The following is a 22070-nucleotide window of genomic DNA, read 5'->3' on the forward strand; positions in this document are numbered from 1 at the left end:
TAATGGTAGTTCACCTGTCATAAGACGAGTTTAGACAATCCCATTGAATTCCACCACTTAATTGTATCTTGACAGATACGTATAGTACGAGACACTGAAGACGGCCTTACCTTTGAGGTCGAAATACGTATCTGTCAAGATACAATTAAGTGGTGGAATTCAATGGGATTGTCTAAACTCGTCTTATGACAGGTGAAAACATTCCACTAAAAAGCTCAAAATAATTTTCTTATCATAATGGTAGTTACCAGTTTATAATAAAGAACAATTACTAATGATTCAATAATAATTAAATGTGTAAAAATACGTACCAAGAATGACAAAAGCGCCACGCCCGTGGCACAGCATGTGCGACGTGTTCCAATAGCCCTTCGCCAACAGGTTGAAGATCAATTAAATCGTCTTCTGAATCAAGGTATCATTGAAAAAGTCAGCGGCCCAAGCCCGTGGGTGTCTCCCGTTGTAGTTGTCATCAAGGACAACGGAGACGTACGGCTGTGCATTGACATGAGACGAGCAAACACTGCTATTTGTAGGGAATATCATATGATACCCACACTTGACGATCTTCTTGCAAGGCTAAACGGATCTAAATGGTTTTCTCGGCTCGATATTTTAAAGATGCCTATCACCAAGTTGAATTGCACGAATCAAGCCGACACATAACGGCGTTTATAACGCATCTGGGAATGTTCAGATATACCAGTAGTGCATCAGAACACTTCCAGAGAATTATGGAACAAATTTTAAGCAGTTGCCCCAACTGTTTCAATTACCAAGATGATATCTTCATCTATGCTAAAACGGAAGCTGCGCATGATGCTGCATTGAAGCGTGTCTTGGAAACGCTCGAGGCTCACAATGTTGTTTTGAACACTAAAAAGTGCAAATTCAAGGTCATTGAAACTGAATTTCTAGGTCACCACATTTCTCAACAAGCCGTTAAACCCACAGAAAGCAAAGTATTGGCCGTTCAGCAGTTCAGATCGCCAAAGTCTGCAGAAGCAGTTCCCTAGGACTTGTAGGGTATGTAGGACGTTTCATTCCTGATCTGGCCACAAAAACGTTCGATCTGCGACAGCTGACCATTGGCGGACAGCAATTCGAATGGACCGCAAAACAGGAAGCTGCATTCAATAACCTGAAACAAGCTGTATGCTCCGCCCCAGTATTAGGCTTCTTCGATAATTACCGTCGAACCCGGGTTATTGCAAATGCTTCCCCTGTAGGTTTGGGTGCTGTTTTAATCCAATTCGAGGATGAATTCGACGACAAACCTATTGTGATTTCGTACGCCAGTAAAAGCTTATCACCCACAGAACGCCGATACTGTCAAACAGAAAAAGAGGCACTGGCAATAGCTTGGAGCGTTGAAAAGTTTCAATTATATCTACTTGGTAAAGATTTCGAATTCGAAACCGACCACCGACCCTTGACCGCAATTTTCAAGCCAACATCGCAGCCTCCAGGTTGCAACCGTTCAGGTTCAAAGTAATATACAAACCTGGGAAGCAAAATATAGCAGACCCGCTATCACGGCTATCCACAACAGCAAAGATAATATATTAACAATATAGCTCACTTTATAAATCTCCATATATTAGGCAACGGACAGCATAATCACACCATCTTGCGTCACAAAGGGTAACTAACGCCTGAAAACGATAGCCAAGGGGTGCCATAATTGCAAAAAATACACTTAATTTACAATGTTTATAAATATTTTTTAAATTTTATTTTCAAACTAAGGTATCAAAATGGGGTCAAAGGATAATTTCTAGCATATTATTTCGACATGTTATACTGCATATTGCATTCTACTTTTAAACACCCCTCGGAAGGTCTCTTTATTACTTTGATTGCCCTTTGTGACACCGCGTCGCTACTGTGTTGTCCGTTGGAATCAGCCAGAGTGAACTATATTGTTAATATAGTATATTTGACAACAGCCAATTGTGAAAATATAGACCAATGCGACGACCAAATCTACATCAACGCAATCACTGACTCAGCAGCAGTTGATGTATCGGAAATCAAGGAAGCACTCGACACCGATCCTGAGTTATTGCTGGTCAAGGAGGCCTTGTTGTCCTCAGATTGGACGAGCGAAGCTGTGAGAAGCAATGCGAAGAGATATGTACCATTCCAGAAGGATCTCACTTGAAGGCTACGTAATCCGCGGATGTAGGATCGTTATTCCACAATGTCTACGTGCAAGGATGCTACAACTCGCTCACGAAGGCCATCCAGGTGAGACACTGATGATATCGCGCCTTCGTAACAGAGTCTGGTGGCTAGGAATGGATGGAGATGCAAGATCGACAGTACGAAAATGCGAAGGATGCCGCCTAGTAGGTAAACCAACAGCACCCGAATCGATGCGCCGCCGAATAATGGTAGACGTAGGAATGGATTTTTTAGGACCCCTACCGTCAAATGAGTATCTCCTATAGTAGTTGTCGACTGCTACAGCCTGTACAAGGAGGTATGCGCCATGAGGAAAATCACGTCCGAAGAAACTATTAAGCGAATCGAACCCATTTTCGTCCGGCTAGGATATCCACGGACCTAAATAATGGCCGCTAGTTCATCAGCACAGAATTCGATAACTATTGTCAGTAAAGAAATATAAAGCTAAACCACAGACAAACAGACGTAACACCACAGAAATTACCATCGACCATGACCTCAACGATCCATTTGAATTTGATTGATTGCGCATTTCACGCATAACGTCTTACAAAAATTTCACAAAATGATAAATTGGTATTTTAATCAACTCTACCTTAACTTTCTTCATAGTACATGAAAATACTGTCAAATTTGAATTTAATTAGCAATTTCATTTTTTATATTATTTTATTATCATAAATGTTACCCGTAACAGAACTGAACAAATCCCCCCCACTTCCTAGACAAACCGTAACGATTTGTAACGTAATATTGTGTACACTCCCATCCCTTAAGGCGCTATGTAATTTGTGAATGAGCCCTGTGGGTTCCGAATCTCACGACCGAGATACAACTCTAAAGTAGAGTAGAGTGGGGCAAGAGTGCGCGTGGGGTAAGAGTACGTTTTCGATTTTTTGAAGTAATAAAAAAAGATAAACTAGCAGCACTGCATCAGTTTGGCAGGTATTCTGGCCAACTATTATCATGTGTAATTGTAAACGATTTGAATAAACAACAAGGGAGATATGGAGTTAGATAACTTTATGGTCATTTTGCTAAAAATAATTGGATTTCCGCAACTAGTATTTCATTACCATATATACGTTCAATCAGGTGAACATTATACCATTTCGATAACCTATTGTATAGAGTACTTTATGGCACTGAACACCAATCCGGTTGGTTTTCCAAGAAGTCAAAACCATTACTTGAATATTTTTTGGGACTGTGGGGTAAAAGTACGCAGGAACCGGTGGGGCAAGAGTACGCATATGAATCTTCAAGTTATGATGTGAAACCCGTATCTCCGGCCGATATAAGACTTCTTCCAAAGCGTAGAGATCCACAACTAAGAAAAAAGGGACAGAATTTGAAATTATCACAAGATTTTAGGATAAGTTGAAGTAATTTGGTGTTAGAAAGGACTTAGCGAACAAAGCATTAAAACGAAATAATTGTATTAGGACTTGTTGTACACCTAAACATAGTACGAAAACACAATTTCATGTAAATGATAATTTCATTTAATCAAAAGAAACATTCATAAATTACGCAACGTTTAGCTGGGAGGGGTTGTGAGATGTTTGATGATCCATATAATTTTTAGAGGATTCATACAATACAACAACTATACTACAACTATAGTGTAAGATAGGTGGAAGGGGTGATGAAATAGCCAAATTTAACGTTACGTGATTGGTGGACTTTCTTGCCTTTGTATACGCCACGCGAAACCTGATATATATTTTTACCTCTGTAGTTTTGAATCAGTAGGTACAAATAGCGCTGAGAAGCACTGTTGAAATTAAAATTGCATCGGTTAGTATTAATAACTTCCTTCAGCAAAGAGAGAAAAAACCGCACAGCACGAAAGCACGATGCGGTCTTTTGATCGTCCATATAAAACTTGTTCCCCCAAGAAATCAGCCTTGACTTACCTTGCAGAACGCGCCCATACCCCTTTCTGAACTAAAGGGCAGGGAATTAATTCCGATAAGCACTACTTGAACTCATTAACACCATTTTTGGAAAATGGCGTACCTAATACGTATTTTTTTTAGATTGCGGCAGCATGGTCTTGTACAACAATCAACTCAGTTTGACAAAATGTGTGCTTTATTAGCTTTTAATTTGAAATGTTCTACAACACAATATCCTCATCTGAGATAAGATGGGGAAACAATTGCATTTTGTCTCGGAATGCGACCAAAGATTAATTACTTCACTACACAATAGCTTAGCTTGGCAAGCTAAAAGATAATATGAAATATAAGGGTAGAGTGCACGCAAAATTAGGACACGGTAAATACTATTGTGCACAACGATTCAAGACCCCTCGCCATCGGCTAAAACCGTTTAGCTCATCCCTGAAATCAACCGGGCGAATGATAAACTGACAACGTCAAGAGTAAACGTCACGGGAAATGATTGGCAGAAATAGCTATCCAATACGAAGAATAATAGTCAAGAGAGAAGATTAGATTCGCTAAACCTAAAACAATTATTCTAAAGTTAAAGTTATCCTAAAATCTTATATTCTAAAGTGGTAAACTAGAATTTGTTCCTAATATTACAAGTAAGTACTTTGATGCTTAAAATTATGAATTTGATCTTAATTGTAATACTTAACTTAATAGGGACATTCACAACCACGAATTACCTTTGTTACAAGTAGACGGACAGTTAACGTAGAAGACAACAAATGTAAGTTAGCTTAAAATTAATCATGCAAAAGAAATTATAATAAATAACAATTTCAGCTTAAAGCCTACTCAAAGCAATAACGAGTTTGCTGGTTAAGAGTCCGGAACGTGACCGTCTTCGTAACATAATCTTTAAGATTTGTTTGTATCCTTCGGCGTGGAAAACATAACCATGTCTAGTGGTGATCCAGCGGCCGCCGACACACACGATCGTTTTGATGGACAAAATCAATGCATCGTGTGTAACGAACCAAACTATGCAGATCGCAAGATGGTCCAGTGCGACGGATGCGATCGCTGGTTCCACTTCAGGTGCGTCGGTGTGAACGACAGCATCGAAGGAGAGGACCGAAGCTTTAGATGCACAGCGTGTTCTGTTTCCGATCCACCAGCCTCTACAGTATCGACTTCAGCAAGTATGCGGGAAGCACGCATACAGTTGGAGGTGCAACGCCTAGCCGAGGAGAAGCGGCTACAGGAGAAGATGCAAGAAGAGCGAGGAAAGCAGGAGCAAGCTATTCAGGAGATGACGTTGCGTTTGGAACGAGAACGGAGAGACAAGGCCATCAGGGAGATGTTTGCCTTGGAGAAGGAATACATCCAACGAAAGTACGACCTGCTTCATACCCAATTGGATGACGATGGAGATGCAGTTAGCGTTCGTAGCCGTTGCAACCGTGGAGCGGAGAAAGTTGAGGATTGGATCACCCGTAACCCGGCTGTGACCATGAGTGCCAATTCTGGAAACAAACCCACTGGACTCACATCGCAGCTGAAACCAATCACGAGTTCTGCCCCAGGAACGGCAACAGCAACTATTGAAGAAGTAGGCCAAGTGAATCCACATTCAGCTTCTGCGGTCACTTCGAGTATGTTAGCTACTCTTTCGTTGCCATTATCCCATTCTGCAAACGCCTCGATCTCGCATCCTACTACACAACGACCACCTATAGCACAGAGTACCATGCAAGGGAACAATGTGATGCCAATAGTCACAACGGTGGCGAGCGTGCAACAGTTTCCTAAACCCTCTGCGTCTTCTTCTTCTTCTTCGACTCTGGGTGTGGAAAGTTTCCACCAATTTTGGCACAGCAGTACAGCTATATCGCCACTAATGCTCTTTTGAGTCCCTTGGACTTTCTGTTCGCCTTTGTTTGTTTACAGCTTCGGCTCGTCAATCTTCGCGGTCGAGACTGACATTCGCGCCGTTCGATGTTTCGCGTTTAAGCTAGGTATGCACCTAACTTATAATATTTGCTTTATCTCCTTCAAGAATCGTGTTATGTTTTTCAGTACGTTCACATCTTTCGTTGCGTATATTTCTTGTAGCGAGTTGTATTTGTCTAAATTATATTTTGCTCTAGTGTTCAGGTATTTGATACAAAATAAAATTACATGCGTAGCGTCTTCAGTTTCGTCACAAAGATCACATCGGAAGTCGTCTTCCAGTTTGATTCTGAACAGTCCGTATTTGGAATAATCATGACCGGCAAAAATTCTATTTAGAGTGCGTACCTCTCCGTTTTCTAGTTCTAGTCCATAGTGCCATGGCTTGCTTGGTATTGTGTTTTGCATCGCAAAGAATTTTCTGCCTTTGCCACATTCAGAGGTGTAGTTGACGTACCATTCCTGGGATCGTAACTCTGTTACGTGTAGGAAGTATTGCACCGCGTCGTGCTTCAAGATTTTGTTCTGTGCGATTGATTCTTGAGTCACACCCAATTTTGCCAGCCGGTCTGCTACTTCATTCCCGGCAACGTCGACGTGTCCAGGTATCCATTGAATGGTGGTGCAAGTTTCGTTCGCTGTTTGCAGGATTTTTTCAGCCACTTCATCTCGCAATTTTTCGTTCTTTGCAGACATCAAGAATTCACACCCAGCTTTAGAATCAGTCATTATCACTGCCTCTACGATATGGCTCTTCGAGATGTATTGAAGCGCGATGTATATGGCCTCCAGTTCTGCCGACATTATAGAGACCGAGTTTCGTAGTTTTAATGATAGACGATAATTCCTGTGTTCATGATATATTCCTACGCCACATTCTTCGTCGGATTTTGAAGCATCCGTATAGATGATCTCTCGTCCTGCATATTTTCCATGGATAAGCCCAAGTGTCAGCTGTTTGAGGATCTTCGTTGATGTATTTTTCTTAGCCCAAACTTCTTCGTGGAGCATAGTTTCTATATTTACGGAGTCCCAGCTTTCTAGCGATGTTAGCGATGTTGACATCTGCGTGAATAAGTGTTTGTGTTCTATAAGAACTTTCTCCAAGTATGTGCTCTTGGCGGTCTCCACTCTATCTAGGTTGTTCCACAGTTGGCGCCAAACTACAGAGTCGTTGTAGCGATGATTTATTAGTTCCTTTCCTGCTACCAGCAGTCTTCTGAATTGTGTTGGTTCTTGTGCAGCTATTGCTTGAAGTGTATTGAGAGGCGTACTTTTGGTGCATCCTGTTACCTTTCGTAGACATTGATTATTTAAGATGTTGAGAGAGTTCAGGTTACTTTGGCACGCTAGACTGTAGATGGATGATCCATATTCAAAAAAATTTCTTATCAGGGCCTTATAAACCATATCCATCGTTTTCGGATGGCCACCCGTTTTGATTCCACTTATCACTTTAATCATATTGAGGCGCTCTGTTGTCCTTTGTTTCAGATCACGTAAGTGGCATCCGAAAGACAGTGCCTTGTCCATAGTTACTCCCAGATATTTGTGATTACGGACTGTTTCGATGGTTTCTCCTTTGATTCGAACTCCAAGTTCTTTGTTGTTAGCTTGAAAGATGATGCTCTTTGTTTTATTGGCATTGATGATCAAGTTTAGTTCATCGGCCTTTTCCACGAATTTGTCCATAAACTCCTGTCCTCGCAATTGCACGTCCTCTACATTTTTACCTTCGATGATAACTTCGAAATCATCTGCGTATTGAACAAGTGTGACACCTTGTACTTTTATGGTATGTAGGTTGCTGGTGTAGACGTTAAATAACGTTGGTGACAGGATGTCACCCTGGGGTAGACCGTTGCTGACTGTTCTCATGATTGTGTCTGCCCCTACCTGTAGGCACAAACGTCTGTCCCTAAGAAAAGCGGCGAAGTAGTTCAGGTATTGTCTTGGCGTATTTTGATCTGCTAGCACTTTTTCCAGTTTCTCCAGTTTCACTGTATTAAACGCGTTGGAGAGATCTATGAAGATGGCAGCTGCTACTTTTTTCCTTCGTTTGATTCCGAGGATTTCGTTGACTACATAACTTAAACATGTATTCGTGGACCTCTTTTTGCGGAAGCCGAAGGACAGTTCCGGTAGTAGGTGATTTGTCTCCAGATGTTCTTGGTACTCCACTAGCACCGCTGCATTCAGTGTCTTTAGTGTGCAATTTATCAATGATATGGGTCTAGTTCCTTCTACCGACTCAGGATTTTTCCCCGGTTTGGGAATAGCTTGAATTTTCACACATTTAAGGTCGGTTGGGAACCTTCCCGTTTTCCATATGTCGTTCAATTCTTGAATTATCAGGTTTTGTACTTCCTGAGGTATTAGTTTCAGGATTTCATAACTGATCCCGTCCGGTCCAGGCGCTGATGGTTTTTTTTTTCGCAGCAGAAAGTTGTCCCATTTTTCCCTCGTCAGGACTTCCATCTTGTTTTGGTATTGCAGCTCTTCAACGCAGGATACTTCTTCGAATGGAAAATGCTGATCCAAAAATTGTTGTGCAAGTTTCTTGTCTTCGTGAACTAGTACATTTCCTATCGTCTTCTTCTTTCGTCCTGTGATTTTTCGAATGTCATTCCATATTTGTTTAGCTGGTGTGCTTGGGTCTATCGATTTTACGAAGCTTACAAAACGTTCTTTCGTGGCTTTCTTTTTTAGATTGTTGAAAAGGCATTCAGCTTTTTTGAACTCTATCAGCTCCGATATACCACTTGTCCTGTTGAAGTTGACACGAGCCTCCTTTTTTTTAATCCAGGCTTGTTCAATTTCAGTGTTCCACCAATGCTTCGGCTTGTACTTGTTTTTCTGCATTGCGTTTTTTGTGATGGTTCTTATTTTTGCCTGTAGATTTCCTATGTTTTTTATCTCACTGGCTTTTAGTCCCTGAAGTGCTTCTTTGATTTTTTTCTGGTTGGTGAAGTATCCGGTAGGGTTGATAGCTTCCTTCGCGTATGTCGCTGAAAGTGCTAAATGCCGACTGCCTCCTATCCCAAAATCCAGAACTGTTAGATCTAGATCTTGATAGATCGCTGGAGTCGCCAACATCAGGTCTATAGCTGACGGTTTCTTATGAAGTTCCGTAGGGATGAACGTAGGTTCTCCTTGGTTCAATAGCAGAAAATGATTCTCGATGATTAGATCCATTACAATCGATCCCTTGCGATCCGAGTGATTAGCATCCCAAGAATAGTGATGAGAGTTGAAATCTCCTCCAAACACAACTTTAGGGTACCCTTTGATTTTCTCAAATATTAGTTTAAGACTATTGTTCATTTCGTTAGAGCTGATGCTAGGTGATACATAAATCGAAACTACTACTAGGCCTAACCTCAATATTTCTCTAGCCAAACATTGTATGAGATCGAATTTAGGAAGCTGTATTTCTTTTGACCTATATTTCTTTTCTATTAGAATGGCCGTTCCGCCATACCCATCTGCTCTAGAATCAAGATAAGTATGAAAATTTGGGATATTATATTTTGTCTTTTCTAATTCTATTTTGCTCCATGTCTCCGATAAAATAGCTACCTCATATCTATCTTGTGCTAATATTCTAGTTAACTCGTCCTTATTTTTTTGGAAACTTTGAATATTACATTGAAAAAATTTGAAATTTGTACTCATATTTCGTCCCTCATGTATTCTGCTTCGTCCGGCCACGATACACTCGGTTTCACTTGCTTGCTGTTCGTCTGTTTTTCTGTTGTGAGTTTAGGGTTCGATTTGATGTTACCTGTTTTCGGTTCACTATGTTCGGAGTTCAGTTCCTGTTGTCGTTGTTCGAACTGTGCTGCGAATCGTTCAAACTCTGTTACGGAATACCGGTTGAACAGTGCGACTCCGGTCCGTTCCTCTGACTTGTTCTCCTGTTTGTCGGTTTTCTGCTTCTTGTCCGCGTAGACCGTGACACTATCCGCAATGTTCACATCCTTCATAGCTCTCTTTTTCTGCCCCTGTGGTCGGTACTGATGTTGGTCTCTCGTTTTAAACTTTCCTGCTACCATGTCAGCGAAGCTCTCGGCTGGTGTCGGTGATTCTGTCACTTCCTCGAGGAGCTCGTATCGATTCTGCGTTAAGATTGGGTTCATCTCTTTCGCCTCGAGATACGTTACGTTGGATTTCGCCATGATCGTTTTGATGTTCCTTTGCTTATTCCATTCTGGACAGGTAGGATCGGTTGTCTTATGTTCCTTTTTGCAATACAGGCACAACTTCTTGTTTTTGCATTCCTCCAATTCCGTGTTTTCGTGTTGTTGTGTGCATACTGGACACCGTTTCTTTGATCTACAGGATTCGGTTTTGTGTCCGTATCGCAAGCAGTTGTTGCACAAGACTGGTTTGCTGATGAAAGGCATGACTCTGTTATTGCAGCAGTACAATTTAACTTCGTCTGGGAGTTTGTTTGTTCGGAACGATACACTAACTCTGTTGCTTGGAATCCTCTGGTTGTTGATGAAGCGGTGTAGACGATACACATTCATGATGGGTACTACACATGACATGTTTTCCATGATTTCGTCGTCTGTCATGTCTGCCGGTACGCCGGCAATGACACCTGTTACCGACAGAAAACTCTTCGGAATGTAGAACTTGTAGTTATTTTCTTTCAGCGTTTTGTCCCCCTGCAGTCGGTTCGCGATGCTGGCATTTTTGACGAAAACTAACAGCTTTTTCAATCCCATTGGTCGCATGTTGATGACATTTTCTTTGTAATCCTTCGTACGGCTCAGCAGCTTCCCTAATGTTAGTTTGTTGATGCGGGTGTTTCCTTCGTTGTCATCGATTAACTCTGCGACCAGCCGATACGGACCGGTGTCGCTTTTTTGGTATTCGTAGACTTCGTGACTTCGTAGTTGAGTTCTGTTAAAGCCGGCGTCGGGGGGCGGATCCCCGGCCGCCATTTTAGAAGTTGTTAGGCGATCGGCACAAAACAACGTTTCACTTCACTTAAAACGTTCAATTCACACAAAACAAACTAATTCCTATGTTTGCTTTCACAAATATCACAATTCGCGTTCCAAATAAAAATTCCTATTTTTTTGTCACTCCGATTTCAAACACATGTGGTTCGGTTGCAGGCGGCGTCTTTGAACCCTCTGCGTCGGTCGATGCACACAATATGTTTGTGATTTCACCAACAACAGCGTCGATGGTTTCGTTTTCGTTGCCGTCACTGACCACTACACAGCCGGTCAGTTTCATGCCATCATACGGGAACTCATTTCTGCCACAGTCGTCGTTAGCAACCTACACACCACAAGCGCAAGGTATATCATCGGTAACATCAACATCGTCGTGCCGGCCCATCGTATCGCACACTGCCGCACCGTCTTGTTTACCAGCGAATGGTATATCATCGATGTGGCAATCACCAACACACCACTCAACACCAACGATACGCAAACACACAACCGATGTGCTCTCAGGTAAATGCTACTTCAGTTTCGACCCGTATGACCAGTATGAATCTTGGTGGGAAAGAGAATGTTTCATCTGCCAGTCAGCATGTACAAGCTCCAATGGGGTAGGTAGTGGTTATGGGATTGCTAATTTGCCAAATATGTACCGAAAATATGTTCAAAATCAATGGTTAGTTGGAGATAATCAGATTCCCCAAATGCAAGATAATATAGCTAGTTATTTGCCAATGTCATGTTCGGGTGGGTACATAGGACAGTCAGGGAATCAGGTGCCAATTATTCCGAATACAATTCCCCAATTTTATCAAATTCCACCGTCAATAAGTGGTGTTCAATCGAATGCGTACGCGCCTGCAGTGTCGTTTACGTCCGCGCACCCGGACTTACAACTGGGTCCAAATGCTCAGCAGCTTGCAGCTCGTCATGTGGTCCCAAAAGAGCTTCCAGTGTTCGGAGGCAATCCTGCGGAATGGCCCCTGTTTTGGAGTAGCTACAATACTTCAACGCAGATGTGCGGGTACACCGAAGCAGAAAATCTCCTCCGTTTGCAACGCAGTTTGAAAGGTGAAGCAAGAAAAGCAGTGAACAGTTTTTGCTACACCCTTCGAACGTGGGTGATATTATGTCGACACTAAGCACACTGTATGGCCGTCCCGATCATCATTAACACGCTGTTAAACGATGTCAGGAGTACCCCACGCCGAAACCAGACAAACTTGATTCTCTGGTAAACTTTGGTTTGGTAGTTCGCAATCTCTGTGCACATCTAGTGTCAACTGGGCAGCAAATGCATTTGGCCAACCTGATTCTGCTCCAAGAGCTGGTCGACAAACTGCCGGCCAATATCAAATTGGGGTGGGCGATGCATAAGCAGTCAATAGCGGTAGCAGATCTTCGAGCGTTTGCAAATTACATGAACGTCATCATAAGTGCAGCTAGCAGTGTATCGAGTGGGGTTACAGAAAGTACCAGGGCGGACCGACAGAAAGGGAAGGCGTTCGTCAATTCCGTTCGTTCGAATCTTGTGGTCGGAATGATCAACGTCATCCCGAAAAGGTAACCGGTAGGAGTAAAAGTGTGATGGATTCAAAGTCAACGGATCCTCCTAAAGTGCGTCCCTGTGCAGTGTGTCAAGTACATGGGCACAAACCAAAAGAATGTCCGATCTTCAAGGCGAAAACACTTGGTGAACGCTGGAAGGCCGTGCAAGATGCACATCTGTGCAAACGTTGTCTATACCCTCATGGAAAGTGGCCATGCAAGGCTGCTGGTTGTGGGACAAATGGATGCCAACAAAATCACCACAAATACCTCCATCCCGGCAATCCAAACGTCGGAAATGGCTCGAGTGAGAATGTATCAAATTCGACTACAGGGTAGTAACGGTGCATCAACATATGCAGCACAGAGTCCTGTTTCGCGTCATTCCGGTCAGTCTTCACGCCAATGGGAAATCGGTGCATACCTTTGCCTTCTTGGATGGCGGTTCGGATTCAACGTTATTAGAAGACTCCATTGCCAAGAAACTTGGGGTCACTGGAGCTGTGTTTCCTCTCTGTATGCAGTGGACTAATGGTGTGAGGCGTACTGAAGAAGAATCAAAAAGAGTGATGCTGGAGATTTCCGGTAACAACGGCAATCGTTTTATGATGAAAGATGTCCACACTGTCTCTAGTTTAGATCTGCCACGACAAACAATTGACTTCGAAGAACTTCAAACAAAATTCCCTTATTTGAAAGGACTCCCAATCGCAAGTTATGATGATGCTACTCCGAATATTAATTGGACTGGACAACACCAAGCTGAAGACGACGTTGAAGCTTCGTGAAGGAAGCGGAAGTCAACCTGTGGCGGCGAAAACTCGTCTTGGATGGCTGCTGTACGGAAGGTCTGGAGAATCGGATTTAAAACTGGTCCACCGAGTACTGCACGCATGCAATCGGTCAACGAATGAAGACCTTCATGAGCTCGTCAAATCGTTTTTCACTGTCGAAGGTTCTGGTGTAGAATCTAACGAAATGGTAGAATCACCTAGCGAAAAACGGGCACGGAAAATATTGGAGGATACCACGGTTCGGACCGAGTCGGGAAAGTTTCAAACAGGGCTGTTGTGGAGGTACGACTTGGTGGAGTTTCCGGACAGCAAACCAATGGCGGAGCGGAGGTTGCAGTGCCTTGAAAGACGACTATCAAAGGACCCAACGTTGTACGACAAGGTGAGGGAACAAATTGATGACTATCTGTCCAAGGGTTACACCCATAAAGCAACAGAATGGGAGTTGAAAGAGACCGTGCAAAATCAGACATGGTATCTACCATTGGGTGTAGTAGTAAACCCTAAAAAGCCGGAAAAGGTTCGAGTTGTCTGGGACGCTGCAGCAACGGTAAAAGGAGTTTCGCTGAATTCCGTTCTGCTGAAAGGGCCGGATTTTCTACAGTCCTTACCAACGGTACTTTGTCGATTTAAACAGAGGGAGGTGGCCATCAATGCGGATATCAAGGAGATGTTCCACCAAGTGATTATCAGACCGGAGGATCGTCAGGCACAACGATTTCTGTGGCGGAAAAATCCGTCGGAGCAAACGGAAGTGTTTGTTATGGACGTCGCCATATTTGGAGCTACGTGCTCCCCAAGTTCTGCGCAGTTTGCGAAGAATAGAAATGCAGTTGAATTGTCCAGAGAGTTTCCTCGAGCTGCAACCGCGGTTTTGGAGAACCACTATGTGGACGACTATCTCGATAGTGTCGATAGCGTCTACGAAGCAGTGGAGCTTGCAAGAGAAGTCAAAACGTTACATCAATACGCCGGGTTTGAACTCCGACACTGGTTGTCCAATAATGTGGATGTGTTGAAGCAAATCGGAGAAAAACCGTCAGAAACTCCGAAAAATTTCGTGATGGGCAAGGACGTTGGGACTGAGAGAGTATTGGGGTTGAGTTGGTTGCCGCACGAAGACATCTTTACGTTCGCAATACAGTTCCGCGAAAATCTGAAGAGGTTGCTGGACGGGAATACGTATCCCACCAAAAGAGAGTTGTTGAGCCTGGTTATGAGTATTTTCGACCCTCTTGGATTGGTAGCTAACTTTGTGATACACGGAAAAATTCTTGTTCAAGAAGTTTGGAGATCCGGCAGCACTTGGGACGACAAAATTCCAGAGTTACTGTTTGCGTCGTGGAGTCGTTGGGTACGGGCACTACACAGCCTGGAGCAAGTACGAATACAAAGATGTTATTTTCCCGGATATGGTCCAGAAGCCTTGAAAACACTAGAATTGCACGTTTTTGTAGATGCAAGTATGGCTGCTTACGCTGCAGCTGCTTATTTTCGGATTGTGGACCGTGGAACCGTTCGGTGTACTCTTGTAGCGTCCAAAACCAAAGTGGCGCCCGTAAGCAACTGTCAGTGCCAAGGCTTGAGCTCCACCCAGCTGTTATCGGTACAAGGTTGATGAAGACAATTACGTCAAGTCATACCCTTCGGATAAATAGGAAAATACTGTGGACTGATTCTAACACCGTGTTAGCCTGGCTCAGAGCGGATCAACGAACGTTCCACCAGTTTGTGGCGTTCAGGGTAGAGAGAGCTTTTGGAATCCACCGACGTAAACGATTGGAGGAAAGTACCCTCAAAATGGAATGTTTCCGACGAAGCAACAAAATGGGGTAATGGTCCAGATGCCTCTGAAGAATCCCGGTGGCTTCGTGGACCATCGTTTCTCTACCAAGATGAAGCAGAATGGCCAGGTCATAAGGAAGAAGAATGGAGCACAGCAGAAGAAATGCGGAATATAATAACGATCCATCGATGCAGCGTAACCGGAACGGTGCAGTTTGAGCGCTTTTCCAAATGGGAACGATTGTTGCAAGCCATGGGATATGTTCGACGATTCCTAAATAACTGTCTTGGAAAGAGAAACAACTTGCCGTGCCTGACTACAAAGAATCTTTTGCAGTAAAGAGTTGCAGGAAGCAGAGATTATGGTGTTGAAATTGGTTCAACTTGAGGTCTACCCGCAAGAATTTGCTGTGCTTGAAGCGCTGCAGAAAGATTCGTCGCATCATCCGAAACAAATCGAGAAGAAAAGCCGTATCTACAAGTTGAATCCTTTCATCGGAGCAGATGGATTGATCCGCAAGGACGGGCGAATTGGTGCAGCTCCCGCAGTAGCAGATGACGCAAAATTTCCGGTGATACTACCGAAAGACCACTACGTAACAATGCTGATTATCGACGGATATCACCGAAAGTTTGCACACGCAAACAATGAAACCATCGTGAATGAGCTCAGGCAACGATTCCATGTGTCGGAGATAAGAGTAGCTGTGGTAGCGAAGTCCTGTACATTGTGTAAGGTACGCAAAGCAGTTCCACGACCACCTCGGATGAGCCCTCTCCCGGAAGCACGTTTAACTCCCTATATCAGGGCGTTCACTTTTACCGGGTTGGACTACTTCGGTCCCGTAACTGTACGAGTAGGGCGCACGAACGTGAAGAGATGGGCAGCATTATTTACCTGCCTCACAACAAGGGCAATTCACCTTGAGGTAGCCTTTACGTTGTCGACCGAATCATGCAAACTTGCCATTCGTCGGTTTATAGCTCGCCGTGGTGCACCGTTGGAGATATACTCTGATCAAGGACTAAATTTCCAAGGAGCAAGGAAGGAGTTGCGCGAAGAAATTCGAAAGCTGAATCAAGAGTTTTCTTCAACCTTCACAAACGCAGCCCACACAGTGGAAGATGAATCCGCCTTATGCTCCTCATATGGGAGGTATATGGGAGCGGTTAGTACGCTCAGTGAAACTGGCATTGGCAGCCATGGAGACATCGAGAAACCCTGATGATGAAACCTTTCAAACCGCATTGACAGAAGCTGAATCCATCGTAAACACACGGCCGCTTACATATCTACCCTTGGATTCCGCAGAGAGTGAAGCGCTGACACCTAATCATTTCCTGCTTCTTAGCTCGAATGGAGTATGCCAGCCAGTCGCTAATCCGGTCGAAGTGAAGTCCACGCTTCGTGCCAACTGGAACCATGTGCGCGTAATGCTGGACCGTTTTTGGACAAGATGGGTTACCGAGTATCTACCGGTCATTGCAAGGCAGTCGAAGTGGTTCGGGGAAACTAAGCCTGTACGAGTGGGAGATTTGGTGATAGTGGTGGATGAGGCAAGAAGGAACAGCTGGGAACGAGGAGTAATTGTGAAGGTGAATCTTGGAGAAGACGGGCGCATACGGAGCGCAGATGTGAAGTCGAAGGCAAGCATACTCGTCTAGCTTGCGGTCTTGGACGTACTGGATCAAGATGGTAGGACTGAAGACATACCTTCAAGCAATACGGGTCTGGGTATGTGCACAACGATTCAAGACCCGCGCCATCGGCTAAAACCGTTTAGCTCATCCCTGAAATCAACCGGGCGAATGATAAACTGACAACGTCAAGAGTAAACGTCACGGGAAATGATTGGCAGAAATAGCTATCCAATACGAAGAATAATAGTCAAGAGAGAAGATTAGATTCGCTAAACCTAAAACAATTATTCTAAAGTTAAAGTTATCCTAAAATCTTATATTCTAAAGTGGTAAACTAGAATTTGTTCCTAATATTACAAGTAAGTACTTTGATGCTTAAAATTATGAATTTGATCTTAATTGTAATACTTAACTTAATAGGACATTCACAACCACGAATTACCTTTGTTACAAGTAGACGGACAGTTAACGTAGAAGACAACAAATGTAAGTTAGCTTAAAATTAATCATGCAAAAGAAATTACAATAAATAACAATTTCAGCTTAACGCCTACTCAAAGCAATGACGAGTTTGTTGGTTAAGAGTCCGAAACGTGACCGTCTTCGTAACAACTATAAAACTAGTTTTGGAAATTGTGTACCGTGTAGGGTTCAACAGTATGGACACAAGGCACAATTTTCAATTAACAAATCGTTTACAAAAAAGTTCTTTGCCTTTTGCCTCTCTGGGATTAAAAAAAATGATAAAGAATACTTACATTTAATACGGCGATTTCAACCAAATCAGAAATCTCCCAAATAGAGCCACTAACGTCTTCTTGGTGTTTGACACGTCTGTAAAATGTAATCCAGATTCAAAGCAACAAAGGAATACTCCCAAACAAATTGACTTACTCGAACAATTTGATCAACTGATTTTTCAGTAGCCCTGCAAACTGCTCAACCGCTTTGTTCATCAGCGTGTCCAACATGGAAAAATTCTCCACACGTCGTTTGCATTCGTGTCCTACGCTGCATGCGATCTTGGCCATGCTCGCATCATTCTCCACGGACACTCCACTCGGAAACGACGGAAACTTGGGCAGATCCAATTCACCTGGGAGTGTAACGTTGTTGTTTTCGATGTTGAACAGCATTACCGGGCTGTCTGTCTCGGTTGTGGGATATCCGCGTGCTGAAAAATTAGACACAGGTAGATTTGAAACAATGTTCATTCAGGCTTATTTTATGCAAGTAAAAACTAACCGCTGCTGTTAGGGCCAACCTTCAACTCAAATCGCTCTGAATCGAGCAGCAGTAACTGCGCATTATGAGGGACTTTGGTCTGCACCAGGATGTGCTCCTTTAGGTTAAAGAAACTCTCCTCTGGATCCATGTACACCTCAATGGAAGTAGCTTGATTGGTGTAGAAAACGTGCAAAACTTTTTTGTTCAGAATATGTTGTACCTCGTAGAAAAAACGATCAAAAGACCACATGCGTTTTTGATTTTCCTCTAGCAGGCCGGCCAACAGTGGAGTCACAAGGAACTTTAAGCCAGCCTTTAGTTGGCAATGTGGAGGCAGATGCCGGGCCCATTCGATTGGTCCATTTTCGCTTGTTTGCGTGCCGGCAATGACGCCAGGTGCTTTCTTAGTCGTAATATGATGCATAGTTTCCTTATTTTTTCGTCCCCCGTAGGGACGGAATGGAAGATTTCCAGTAGCAACATGGTACAGTGTTACTCCGATGGACCATAGGTCCACGTTGGCTGTAAAGCTCCGATTGATTGATTTCCTCAATACGGCTCGTTCGTACATGTCCGGGTGGAGGTATTCCTCTGTTCCGTAAAGGGAAACAAACTGCTGATTTTCCTCTAATTCACGGGCTGCACCGAAATCGGTCAACTTGTAGATCGTTTGACCGTCTTCGGAAATATACTTCATTATGTTGCCCGGCTTCAAATCTCTATGCACCAAATTGTTATCTCTCAGATGTTTCATTCCGGCGGACAGATGTTCCAGCACCAACAAGAATTCTCTCTGTGGCAGTCCATACGTATTTTCCGGATCGTCTAGAATATTGAATAAACTTCCTCCAGTGCACAATTCCATCACGATCACCTTTCCGCGCCCTTCCTGGTCATCTTCAATATCCAATAATTTGACAATGTTGTTGTGCTTGACTTTGCGCAGCACTTCAAATTCTCGCATTTGTACATCTTGTGGTCTCATATGACTCAGCTGGTTGAACGTCTTCACGGCCACTGGTTCACCGTTGTGTTTGTTGACACCTTGGAATACTGCCCCGGTAGCACCTTTCCCCAGGACACTGGTAGTGCACCAAACATAGTTCGTTGATCCTCGCAAAAATGAACTCATTTTAATCTAATTCAAAGACCAGGAAAAATGTATAATAATGACCTTCAAGTTATTATTAATTGATATACTGTATAGATTAAAAGAAAAACCAGAGACGGGTCGTTCACTAACTACGTAAGCATATATGGGGGAAGGGTGTGTCATTTTCTTACTGTTCGTATAAAAAAATAATTTGTATTGGAAAAACCGGAAAAATCTTACAAGGGGGGGGCCCGAAAAACCAAGAAAAAATGCTTACGTTTTTATTGAACGACCCCAGAATTGAATCTATAGGTACTTTACAGGAATCGCTTCACTCCAAAAGAATCGCTTTAAACGAAGGAAATGTATTACTCGTTGAATTGTTCGGAAAAAAACTTTTATAATACTCTCAACACATGATTACTAAAACTTCTTAAAGAATATTATTGAACTGCTTTACCTAAACATTAGGTAAAATTAGTTTACTTTTGATTTTCTCTCGCAAGTGCATAACAAAATTTGTTATTTAATATGACGACATTGTTGTTTCATAAGGGCGAAAGTCGCAAACGTAAACATTGACTTCTTTTGCTGATTTCAGGAAGATTAGACTTCTGGCGGTATTTTCCACTTCCGTTCGAAAGAAGGCGCGGAGCGCCACCAGTTCCAACCACTTGAAACCTGGGAGCGATTCTAGTTGTTGAGGAATTTGCAGGAAAAGGCATTGTTTACGTTTGCGACATTCGCCCTTATGAAACAACAGTGTCGATATGATGTCATGTCATCAGTCCAGATGACACACTGTAAACCCGGCAATACTCTTTAAAGAGTAAAAATCACTCCTTATTTGACGATATATGGACCTGTCAAAATAATGGGTGATTTATTTTTTCATATAATGCGTATTTTATGCCCATTTACAAGTTCCAGGTTTTTACCCATTAATGGGTGAAAAACGAGTTGAGCTTTGCAAACAAGTTTCCGTAAATCAGCCTTTGTCATGCATCATTCCCAGAAGCAGCGGCATCAACACTTCGCAATCAACAGACTTCTTCGGAAGGTGTGCAAAAGTGGGACAGGCGATCGACTCGGTCCAGTAGGGTTATCCTATTACGCCACTGATGAGAGCAGGAAAATCTGTTTCAAGATGACAGATTGAGAAGCATCCGAAGAATATGATGGTTTGGTCTTCCCGCCTCAACAAGGATCGAGTCTCGAGAAATTTCCCTTGAAAATTTGGATCGGATGCAACAAACAATTTGAATTTATGGAATAGATGGAGGAAGAATTGTAAGAACTTTCCATTTTCTTTTATTAAATACAAATTAAACAATCTAACCTATTTTAGCTCATGAACTTCGGAAAGGCGTCGATTCCGGGATTGGTCTCAGAGGCAGCCGCTGTAGATGTTCTTTGTATCCCCGCTGAGGCTGGCAGAACCCATATAGATAAAAAATATCGATCTAAATAGTACACTCGGTCCGGTGGGTGAACGGATAACCATAGTATGCGACCCGGTGAGGCAGACAGGCGAACATGGAATTTTAATATTTATTATGAAGCTAAATCGCTTAATTTGTATTGAAATAAAATAAATAGGAATTATTACATTAACCCGACCATGAACCCCCTGTAATGCGACTTTTGTATGGTAAATTTCCTAAAAATCAAATTTCAAATGATTTCTGAAAACAAGTGTAAAAAATACCCATTCACGCGAAAATAATTTTTCTGGTAATGGGTAAAAAATACCCCTGAATTTGACGTACAGGACTTTTACTCATTAATGAGTAAACGATGTTTACTCTTTTAATGAGTTGAACTATTTAACTTCATAGTGGGTACCTTTTTACCCATTAAAGAGTATTTTGCTGGCACAGTGCAGTGAGGCCTAGGAATAGGCGGTACCGATACGATATATCGGGAATCGATATTTACGCTCCGATTAATCGATATTTTTTTTATCGATTTTTTTATGTTCGGTATTTGACCGTATCGTTTTGCCTTTCTCGTATACTAAGTATACGGAAAGGCTATAGAACTGCTCCAAAACCGAACTTTTTTTTTAGCTGATATCGGATTTCGATGGCATTCATTATCCGTAATACAAAAAAGTGAAAAGTATAACAAGCATTGAATACAATCCGTTAAAACAGCGAAACTTTGATGAGTGATGAAAAGATATTTTTGTTACTAGATAAAGATTGTTGCTTCAGTTCCCTTCACGTAAAAAAAAAATAATGTTATATATTATTAGGATTTCTAATACTTTTTTGCCGAAGCAGGCGCTTAATGATATGTATAAGAAAACACTTATACATCGCATTAGTCACATACATTCCGAAACTTATACTTTTCATTAACTTATGAATGTTATTAGCTTTTTGATATGGGATCATTCATTAGGTGGCATAATGAAGAGTATAAGTATTTTCGAATGGTTTTTTGCCATAACATATAAGGTTATTTTTTACGTGTTTGTTCTGCTGTCCGAGACATGTTGGGTGCCAAGCTGTCAAATCGTATGGATTTTCCTTCTTTGACATTTAGCTCCCCTATCAACGCCGGCAAAAGATGTTCCGGACAGCGACAAACTTTATCTTGTAACTAAAACATCTTTTGTGTGATGCGATGATCTGAAATAGAAAAGCTATAGACGAATCCAAGTAAAAATAAGAAGAAGACACACGACGGTGTTAACTTTGACAGATCCTACAGCACAGCATAGAAAGATCATTTTAAAATGCTTAGTTATAATAAATTCTAGACAAATTGTAATTAAAATCTGATTAATGTAGGGTTCGGAAAAAGTTCTGAATTACATATTTGGAAGCTTATCTCAATTTTTTGAATATTTTCCAAAAATGTATCTATTATTGTAGATCCAGTTGAAAACCGAACTGAGCTCTCGCGACAATCGCATTTTCTCGCATTTCCGAATGTCGCAACTGCATCGCGAGCGGTGCGCATGATGGCG

The 22070-nt window shown here is 42.4% G+C and overlaps 1 protein-coding gene across 7 annotated transcripts in view; it reads right to left on the reverse strand.

Moving 5' to 3' along the window:
- Positions 1–19636, reverse strand: part of LOC134212944 (serine/threonine-protein kinase TBK1) — a 37158-nt gene extending 17522 nt beyond the window's left edge. The window contains exons 1-4 of one of the 7 annotated variants that reach the window (XM_062691322.1): positions 19554–19636; positions 18019–19138; positions 17668–17947; positions 17532–17607 (exon numbers count right to left, since the gene is read on the reverse strand). In XM_062691322.1, coding sequence (XP_062547306.1) covers positions 17532–17607; positions 17668–17947; positions 18019–19132 — 1470 coding nt within the window. In that variant the 5' untranslated portion in view covers positions 19133–19138; positions 19554–19636. Of the gene's footprint in view, positions 1–17531; positions 17608–17667; positions 17948–18018; positions 19175–19370 lie in introns of all 7 variants that reach the window. The other 6 variants (XM_062691316.1, XM_062691317.1, XM_062691319.1 and 3 more) reach the window with 6 other exon arrangements.
- Positions 19637–22070: the final 2434 nt, after the last annotated feature.

Source organism: Armigeres subalbatus, chromosome 2 (genome assembly GCF_024139115.2).
Source record: "Armigeres subalbatus isolate Guangzhou_Male chromosome 2, GZ_Asu_2, whole genome shotgun sequence".
NCBI classification, from domain to species: domain Eukaryota; kingdom Metazoa; phylum Arthropoda; class Insecta; order Diptera; family Culicidae; genus Armigeres; species Armigeres subalbatus.